The sequence below is a fragment of the Halichoeres trimaculatus genome, unplaced genomic scaffold, assembly GCF_033239565.1.
Source record: "Halichoeres trimaculatus isolate MK-OKI-2021-1 unplaced genomic scaffold, fHalTri1.1 fHalTri1_scaffold_11, whole genome shotgun sequence".
Lineage (NCBI taxonomy): Eukaryota > Metazoa > Chordata > Actinopteri > Labriformes > Labridae > Halichoeres > Halichoeres trimaculatus.
Genome location: NW_027437189.1, coordinates 2,742,590 through 2,752,955, shown reverse-complemented (window position 1 = coordinate 2,752,955; position 10,366 = coordinate 2,742,590). Strand labels below are relative to the sequence as shown.

At 46.7% G+C, this 10,366-nt stretch overlaps 1 protein-coding gene across 1 annotated transcript in view; it reads left to right on the top strand.

The window, feature by feature from the left end:
• The first annotated feature begins 1,169 nt into the window (after positions 1 to 1,169).
• Positions 1,170 to 10,366, top strand: part of itpr3 (inositol 1,4,5-trisphosphate receptor, type 3) — a 49,867-nt gene continuing 40,670 nt past the window's right edge. The window contains exon 1 of the mRNA XM_074680948.1: positions 1,170 to 1,681. Coding sequence (XP_074537049.1) covers positions 1,590 to 1,681 — 92 coding nt within the window. The 5' untranslated portion in view covers positions 1,170 to 1,589. The remainder of the gene's footprint in view (positions 1,682 to 10,366) is intronic.

Here is a 10,366-nt window from a genome sequence, read left to right as displayed (position 1 = left end):
AGATGTTATGCTGCGTTTTGACCACTAAAACTCAGGAAGAATTCAGCTCTGGGAGATAAAGTGACTCCTCAAAAGGGACTTACCAGGGGAAGTGGTATTTTTGAGCCTGGTAGCTTTGTTGCGTTAAAAAAGAGTTTATCTCTGGCCTTAAAGGTACAGTCTGCGGGATTTCCCTAAAAAATAAAGCGGCAACTTTTACAGGAATAATCCTTCTCAATCATCTCCTCTGGGGCCTCCATACATGTGTGTCAGTGTCTGTGTCTGCCCCAACCCCCTCCTCTGCCTGACGTTGATGTTTTGGTTGTATCAGGACGTTTCTGGGCGGAGCATAAGTGTGGTTACCTCAGCCAACCACAGCATGCCCAGTGTGCAAGTGACTTTGTGTGTTGATTAGCAACTGGAACAAGCTAATCAGAGCGGCTACTTTAGCGTACGTAGCATGGAGGAAGAAAAACAACCAAAAAGAAACAAGACACCAAACAGATAAAGAATTTTCCTAAACGAGGGTGAGGCTTGGTTTGACTTTCAGGAACTTGGAGAGCAGCACAGGACGAAGAGTGACGCGAGTTAGCTTTCTGCTAACCAGGTATGTGTCAGATACCTGTGATTAGCTTGTGCTAACATGCTAAGTCAGGTGCGCAAATCTTGAGTCGCTAGAAACAGGATGCTACTCGTGGTTGCTGGGATAGTAAGTGTGTTCACATAGCTTGATAGCTAGGTAGCAGGTGTGTGCTGGTGCTGGCACTGAGCCAAGGAGGGGTAGCCCAGTTTAAATGTTGTGTTTGCTAACGGGTAAAAAAAATTCCTGCAAAAATTCCCCTTTAAGGTGTTTTTATCTCACACTCCTTTAATCTGAATCTGTTTGTTAAGCATCTGTAAATTAGTCTTTGTTTGTTTTGTTGTTGTGGGTGAGAGGAGGGGGCGTGTTTACAAGCACGTGCCCTGTAGGCATGCACGTGCACGCGCCCCATAGGCTGTCACACCCCTAGTGCACACATATGCTGTCTGTGTGTGTGTGTGAGTGTGTTGGTGTTGCTTGAAGCTGTCTGTCAGCCTTATCAACACCTCCACCACTTCCTGGTTTTTAATACCGGAGTCTTCAGCGTCGGCGCGCGCGCGTGCACGCCCGCTCACACACTGACAGCGCGCGAGGAGGGAGGGAGGAGGAACAGCAGCAGAGACGAGCCGTGTGTGAGTGTGTGTGAACACCTTAGTGAGCACACTTTAACCTCCTGAACACACACGTTTCTCAAAGTGTGTGTGAGTGTGTGTGAGTGTGTGTGAGTGACCGCTGCTGCTGCTGTTTCGGCTCGTTTCGGCTCTTTCTGGAACTTCTCCGGACTTGCTCGGAGGTTTTCCTCCTCCTGGTGCCCTGTAAACCCGGCAGTGCCTGTGGGAGTCTCTCCGTGGACTCTGCAGGTTGAAGTGGATCTCCTCGGACTCCTCGGACTCCTCCAGCTGCGGACTGAGGGACTGAAGGAGCGGGGAGCTTCATGTGAACTCCGGAGGAGGGAGACAGGAGGAGAAAGTTTGTCTCCGTCTCTACCTGAGCGGTTCTGGTCTCTGTCGGAGTCTGGATCGGCTGCAGGATGTCGGACTCTGCCTCCAGTTTCCTTCATATCGGGGATATCGTGTCCCTGTACGCGGAGGGGACCGTGAATGGCTTCATCAGCACCCTGGGGTGAGTCCGAGTCCCTGACTCTCTTTAATCTTCTTCACAAACTCTGCTCAGTTTTCATTTCCGTTCAAAAACACCCACATAGCACCCTTATCATGAGCCGCAAAGACCCGACCCTCAGAGGAGCCTTGGTTTCAGTTTATACCACCTTAAGGGGCTTCATACGGGTTTTAATTTAACGACCCAGACCGTCACATGATACACGATTCGATATATCGCAATATTTTAGTACAACGATAAAATAAAAAAAATTACGATAGAAAGAAAACTAAATGCATAAAAGGAGAAAAAATGTTAGCATTTGCTTCTTAAAGAGACAGTATCAGAGTTTTTGCCCTATCCACTTAATTTAGTCTGCGTCATCATAAAGATGTGCTCGCATTTTAGCGTTTAGCTACTGTAGTGATGTTCGTGAATGCAACACATAACCGGGGACGCAGGGGTATGACGTCAGGTGAGAGAATGAGGAAAATGAACTGCGAGAACGCAGCCCGGACGGTTGTAACAGTTCTGAGAGTTAATAATAAAACTACGTTGAAACCAAGTAACGACTAACTGGTGATTAACGTGACATGGTGTCAGAAGTGACGGACTGAACGCCGAGGACAGATGGCGAAGTTTGGTCCACCGGAGCCGTTTGACTTCTCACAGCCGACGGAGTGGCCCGTCTGGAGGCGCCGGTTCGACAGATTCCGAGTGGCCTCAAAGCTCGACAAAGAGAGTGGGGAAGTACAAATTAACTCACTTTTATACGCCTTGGGAAGAGAGGCTGAGCCCATCTACGAGTCTTTTGTGTATGATGGAGATGGAGATCATCCGGAGTATGATTACGCGACCGTTATTACAAAGTTTGACGAACACTTTGTGCCGCGACGGAACATCATCCACGACCGTGCTTGTTTCCACAAGCGGTCGCAAAAGCCCGGGGAAACCGTTGAAGCTTTCGTGAGGAGCCTATACGAGCTGGCCCAACACTGTGAGTTCGGCATAAGCAAAGATGAACACATAAGAGACAGAATCGTCATCGGCATACTGGACAATGATATTTCTCAGAAACTGCAGCTTGAGCCTGACCTCACTCTGGAGAAAGCTATACGGTTAGCGCGGCAAAGTGAGCAGATTAAAAAACAAAATGTCGACATGCGGGCCGACTCAGCACTCAATGCAGTTAGACGCAAGGCACAGCAACATCCAGCTGGAAGAGGGAGAGGACGTTGGCAGAACAGCCCAAAGCAGGGTGAGTCAAAACAGGGCTCCTGCCCAAGGTGCGATAGGATGCATGCAAAAAGCGATCCCTGCCCAGCACGGAATAAAAGATGCAGGAAATGCAATAAGATGGGACACTTTGAGGCTGTTTGCAAGACCAAGCTGCACAGAGAAGTCATGGCTGTGGCACCAGGGGAGACAGATACGGATGAGACATTTTTCCTGGGAGCTGTGGTAGAGCCTAAATGCACTGTGATAACCCAACCCGACACAGATGAGGACTGGCGGGTGACTCTGCCAGTAAATGGCAGTCCAGTTGACTTTAAGATAGACACTGGGGCAAATATCACTGTAGTGACCGAGAGGACGTACAACATGCTGCCACAGACACCCCGCCTGGTTAAAACTCAAGATGCCACCAGCCCAGGCGGAGAGGTGAGATGCATAGGGAAATTCCTTGCCTCAAGCCAGTATAAAGGACAGAAATATGCCTACTGGGTGACTGTTATAAAGGGGCAGTTTGCTCAAAACCTGCTAGGGGGCGGGGTAGCTAAGAGAATGGGCCTAGTGAAGAGAGTGAATGCAGTTAACACAGAAGTTCAGAGTGACATCTTTGGAGAGATTGGGCTACTGAAGTGTGATCCGGTCAAAATCAAGCTAAAGCCAGGTGCAGAGCCCTATGTCACTGCTACACCTCGTCGGGTGCCATTTCCCCTCCTCCCTAAAGTTGAGGCTGAGCTGAAGCGCATGCTAGCCTTGGGGGTCATTGAGCAGGTAACCGAGCCCACCGACTGGTGTGCGCCTATGGTGCCAGCTGAAAAGAAGAACAAGAACGAGGTCAGGATATGTGTCGACCTGAAACGCCTGAATCAGGCTGTCAAGCGCGAAAATACATGCTGCCAACACTGGATGACATCACACCAAAGTTAGCTGGTGCAAAAGTCTTTTCCACACTGGATGCGTCTAGCGGCTTTTGGCAGATCCCTCTCGACCCTGATAGCCAGAGACTAACTACATTCATCACTCCAATGGGGAGGTTCTGTTTCAGACGCTTACCATTTGGCATTTCATCAGCTCCAGAAATTTTCCAGAGGCTGATGTCCACCCTGCTTAAGGATCATGAAGGAGTGGTGGTCGTGATGGATGATATCCTGGTGTTCGGGTCGAGCGAGGAAGAGCACAACCAGCGGCTGAATGCTGTTCTGGAGACCATCAGAAGTTCCGGGCTGAAGCTCAATAGGGCAAAGTGCCGCTTCAACAAGTCAGAGATCTGCTATTTCGGACACACAATTAGCCCTGGCGGCATAAAACCAGACATGAGTAAAGTGAGGGCAATCATGGAAATGCCCAGTCCGACCAATGTCGCAGAACTAAGGCAGGTGCTTGGGCTTATTAACTACGTGGGAAAATTCCTCCCAGGCCTCTCAACGACATTGAAACCAGTCACAGACCTGCTAAAAAAAGAGAGCGAGTGGACATGGACTGAACTGCAGGAACAAGCCCTGCAAAAAGCCAGAGTTATGCTCTCAACAGCGCCAGCACTCGCCTATTATGACCCAAACCGTCAAACAGTGATCAGTGCTGATGCCAGCAGCTTCGGTTTAGGAGCAACACTTCTGCAGGAACATGACGGGGAGCTGCGACCAGTTGCTTTCTGCTCCAGGACCCTGACAGAGACAGAGAAAAGATACTCCCAAATAGAGAAGGAGTGCCTAGCGGCTGTGTGGTCCTGTGAGAGGTTTGCAAGGTATGTACAAGGAATGGACAGCTTTTGTCTCCAGACAGATCACAAGCCACTGGTTCCCCTTATCAATGCATGTGACCTGGATAAAGCACCACTTCGGTGTCAGAGACTCTTGATGCGCCTCATGAGGTTTAATCTGACAGCTGTACATGTTCCAGGCAAGCAGCTGGTTGTGGCCGACGCACTATCCAGGAGTCCCTTGAGCCACGATACAGAGTCAGAAACTGACCTGCACATTAAAGCCTACGTCGAGGCAGTGGTGGCAAACAAACCAGTTACACCAGACAAACTCAAGGAAATCAAAGAGGCCACGTTGAACGATGCAGAACTCCAGTCAGTTACCGCCTGCATAAGGAACGGATGGCCACGTGGAATGGCTGGATTTCACTACTCCTCTGCATTTTATGCATCCCGACATCACCTGTCAGAAGCAGAAGGACTGATTCTATACCAGGACAGAATAGTGATTCCTGCACCATTGAGAGCCAAAATCCTGGGACAGATTCACGAGGGCCACCAGGGTTTAACCAAGTGCCGTGAAAGGGCCAAAATGTCCGTCTGGTGGCCGGGTATTAGCAGCGCTATCAGGAAGACTGTGGTGAATTGCGAGTTCTGTATCAAGCACAAACCAAAGCAAAGGCGTGAGCCGCTCATCACCACAGCCCTGCCTGAGGGACCATGGCAAAAGGTTGCTGCAGACCTGTGTGAGTTTGGAGGGAAGAACTACCTGATCGTGGTAGATTACTATTCTCGTTACATCGAGATGGCTTACTTGCCCTCCACGTCATGTCTCCAGGTCGTTAACCATCTCAAAAGTATGTTCAGCAGATGGGGAATACCACTGGAGTTCATTAGTGACAATGGGACACAGTTTACATCAGCAGAGTTCAAAGACTTTAGTGAAAAGTACAGTTTCACTCATACAACCTCAAGCCCCCATTTCCCTCAGGCGAATGGAGCTGCTGAAAGAGCAGTGCAGACTGCTAAACGCATTCTCAAGCAGCCGGACCCACATATGGCCCTGATGTGCTACCGGGCGACACCCATCACCGCAACAGGTGCCAGTCCAGCCCAGCTAATGATCGGACGGCAGATCCGTTCAACTGTCCCCACATTGGAAAAGAATCTGCAAGCCACGCCCATCAGGCATGATCAAGTGCAGAGAAAGGATTCCAGGGCTAAGGAGTCGTATGAGCGATTCTACAACAGGCGACACGGGGTACAACCCCTCCCAGCCTTGTGCAGTGGACAGACGGTCCGAGTCAGGCTGGACGCGGAGAAGGAATGGAAGACCCCTGCAAAGGTAGTGGGGAGGTCTGCTGAGCCACGGTCCTACCTGGTCAGACTGGACAACGGCGCTGTGCTGCGGCGGAACAGGGTGCATCTACAGCCCCTCCCTATGGAACATCAGCGACAGCCAGAAGCAAGTCCAACGCCACCAAGGGACAGTCCACACCCTGCACCAGTCTCCAGGGAGGCTGAGCCCTCTCAAGACCTGGCGGCCTCAGAAACAACACAGAGGACCCCTGTGCCGCCTGCTCGGGAAGGTGCTGCAAGACTGACCTCTAGAGGCCGTGAAATCAAGTTACCTCTGAGGTTCAGGGACACTTAAAGACTGATTAATACAGTTCCTGATCTTATTCTAATGTTTCAATGAAAGAGGACATTTGTTGGTTGAAATGTGCCTTTATTTTGGGTATCCAGGTTCATAGGAGGGAAACAGTAGGAATAGTGAGGGTTGGAAACACTTAATGTGGTTTATTTTATTTTCAATAGGAACAGCAACTACAGAGGGCAGAATAATCCCTACGTTGCTGCGGACGGAAGGCAGTCTACCCTGAAGTCCTAGTTTCAGTTGATTGCATATACTTCATGTTAGAATGAATGTTAACGTGTAGTTAAGAGGTCTGAATACTGAGGCCAAGTAAAACTGGTTAAGCTTCCAACCCTTTTCAAAAGGGGGAGATGTAGTGATGTTCGTGAATGCAACACATAACCGGGGACGCAGGGGTATGACGTCAGGTGAGAGAATGAGGAAAATGAACTGCGAGAACGCAGCCCGGACGGTTGTAACAGTTCTGAGAGTTAATAATAAAACTACGTTGAAACCAAGTAACGACTAACTGGTGATTAACGTGACAGCTACATTTAGGGACGCAACGATATGAAAATTTAGGCTGATACCGATATCTGATATTAATATTGTTGTAATGGCCGATAACAGATGTTTACGGATATCAATATTGGTAAAAAAAAAAACAAAAAAAACAATCTGAGATGATGTGAGAGGTAGTTCAGAGAGAAAGAGCCAGACGACCATGGAGAGGATCAAAGCATGGAGCACCCGGGTTGAACGTGATAAAAAAAATACATTTTGTCTGTTTTTTGGATCAGAAACAGAAAGAGAGACATAAAATAAGAGAGTCCACTCTTCTTCGGTAGTTTTGGTGTTTACATGGTCAGAGAAAACAAGATTATTTGGGTCTTGAAGATCGTTCAAGATGCTCTGAAAACGCCAGCAGCTAATGAGTAAACATCCGCTGATACCGATATTGATACCAATATATTGTGCATTCCTCGCTCCATTCATTCAGATGAGTTAACATATCAGTCGTCAGAAATGATGCTATACAACAGAGACAATGTCTGTCAAGTTCGGACATTCAGTAAATCAGGTTTGACTGCAAACAAGCAATATGACCTGCTGATATTCCAAATCCAATTTTTACTTTGTTTTTAAACAAAAAAGTTTGTTTTGTTTTTATGTGTGGGAAAAAATGGCAGCAACCAAAATTGATACTACTACACAAGTCTAGTGTGTTAAGTGGTAGAATTTATCCAAACTTTAAACCTGAGCTTGAACGTTGGACAGAAAGGACCTCGTTGAAACCCCATGTGACATGACTTCAGCATGCTTGAAAACCCACACACAAAAAAAAAAATCAGTCATGGCGAAAATTTTATAATTCCAGCTCCACAGCGCCCCCTAGGTGCAAAAACACAGCCCCTCTAACCAGTGGTGAACATAGCCTGAATATGGAGTGGACAGTGTGGCTCCGCCATTTATCATTGTACGGTTTTGAAGCCAAAATTCCTCCGTTTCAGGCACCATCATTGTAGCAGTTCAGAGCCAGATTCTGTGCAGTAGAGCCTGTTCGAGAGTCTTATCACTTCTTGACTCTACCTCCCGACATATTTTACAATCCTCGAAAAAAATACACGAGAACAGCAGCTGTCAATCACCGTTAAACGTTACGTAAAACCTTGTTTTTAACCTCGTATAACTAATGAAAATGAAACTTTTCAGAACAAAGAGGACTTGGATACAAGGCAGTCAAATGATATCTTCAAATCACCACAACAATCAGACGTGAGAAACATTTCTACCAGGTGTATTAATTTTTTAAAGTTTGACCACAGCCCATCTGGAATGACTGGGGAGATGGATTTTTAAACCTATACTGCAGCCAGCCACCAGGGGGAGCAGTTTTGTGGAGACCTCACTTCAAGCCGAGCAAGTGGACATCCATTTTTTTTTTTTACAGTCTATGGTGGCGGTTGCTCTAAGACTGCAAGGGAAGCTCAGCTTCCCCTTAAATGTCACTAAAAAGTGTTGATATGTTCTGCTGTGTGAACACTTCATTGATAAAATCTGAGCTAGAATTCCTTCATCTTTAGTTCAGAATCAGCTCCTATCACAGGTAACTGGCTCCACCTCCTTCTCATTCATCCCCGCAGCGTCTCAGCGCTTTAACACAGTCGGACGCTGAGCGTCTTCTGACTTCAGCGGGGAAGCGTAGAGTGGGTTGTTCCACTGTGGAAGCTGGACGGTCATTGGATAAACGCTGGGCTTTGTCCCGCCCATCGGACGCTCAGCGTCTCTGGGGGTCTATGAGGCAGTGGGCTGGCCTGGACGCTGGGCTTCTGCATGATGATTGGATGATCTGTCTGAGGCTGAATCCCTTTTTGATAGACGGTGAAATGAGCCAGTCAGTGATCTTGAGGTATAACCCTCCACCGGAGCATCTTCTGAGTTTTACAGTCAGTTGTTCTGGTCTGATCTGGAGGTTTTATCGATCCTCAGTGAGTTTACTTTTCTTAAAAACGACGAGCGTTGTGTTTAAAGATTCTCTCTCTTTTCACCAATAAGCAGCTACAGCTGCTAACAAGCTGACATGGAGGGTAGAAACTACGTTTAAATAAATAAACAAATTTATGATGGATGCCAGAAAAAATGAGCTTCCCCTCCTCGACTGACCAGCGGCTGCCACTTCCTCCAACCACTTTGAGCAACAGGTCTAAATTTTATTTTACATCATTGCCGTGACAAGACCTAAAAAAAGTCTCCAAGAAATATTGACCGTCACAATTTAAAGGATACAAACAAGCTATTTATTTCATTTTCATTTCATTAAACACAAAACACACACATTCAGTGTCTCAGCTTCTGGCTTTAATACTTCAAATCAATGTATTTTTACTGACACATATTAAAGCTTAAAGAGAAAACTGTTAAGGAAGAAGATGAAGTTATTTCCTTTCTGTCGTTTGTTAAAATGTTTTGATTCATGCACCAGAGGAATAATAATTTAATTTGTGTCGGTATTTGTTTTATTGCAGGACTCCAGCGATGCTTTCAGACTGTGGTCACATAAACTTTAATTGATTTATTTAGGTACAGCAAACACAAAAAGAACAATTAAAAAAACACGACTGCTAAGTGATGGGAGTGGTTTATACCGCATACTCAGACTCAAAACAAATACTCCGATAACATGTCAAACAAGACAATAAAATAAAAAATATCTTAACAAGAAATGAAGACTGGGGCCAGAAATGCTCAAATAGAAGAAATAAAAACGTCAGACGGGGTAAAGACCTGGTCCACCGTCCCAGGATGGAGTCCACATTGTTCCTGAGTCTGTGTTTCTTTAACATTTACAGTCACAGGACGGTAAAGGTCGGTCTTATCTCGTGCTGAGGCTAAAGTCCTCATCACAGAGTCTGCTGGTTCAGCCACGACCCCCTGCTGCAGGTCTTCAGCCTCGCTCTACGACCCACATTTCCTGTCTCTCTTTGGTCCAATGAAGCAAAAAATAAATAATGAAACACAAAGTGTTGTTAAAATAAGATAAGATACAGAAACTGAAACTAGGTGGAGTAACATTTATCGTCTCAGTCTTTCTCTGCTTCATGTGGCGACCCTTCAGGGGGACGGACCCTCAGGTTGGAAACCACTGAATCTAAAGATGTGACGAACGTTATAAACCTCAGACTAACTTTACACGCAGAGGTTCAGTATCTGACTCTCAGGTAACGAATCAAAGCGTCTCCTCTTCATCCTCACGCCGTTCTCGAGGTTATTTCAGGTCATTTCCTCAGCAGAAGTCGTTTCCAGTCTAAACCTGCGTGTTATCCCCAGAGGAGGAGGGAGGTTTGTTAAAAACAACACAGAGAGGATCAAACTGAGACGGGTAAAGCTCTGCTCCTTACATGGCTGCACCGAAAACCACAGCTCCATATGTAGAGATGTTAAAGAGCTTCAGTCTGATGTTTCAGCTCAGAGAGACGGGAAAAAAGGGATATTTCACCTCTTTATCTGACGTGATTCTCCTAAAGGTGTTGATGATACACCAACACTTGTTTTTACCACTTCCTAATTTTTAAAGAGGGGCATTTTTAGTCTTTATTCTGTCCCTCTGGTGCCTCCGTAGTATCTTTACATGATCCATATTTTT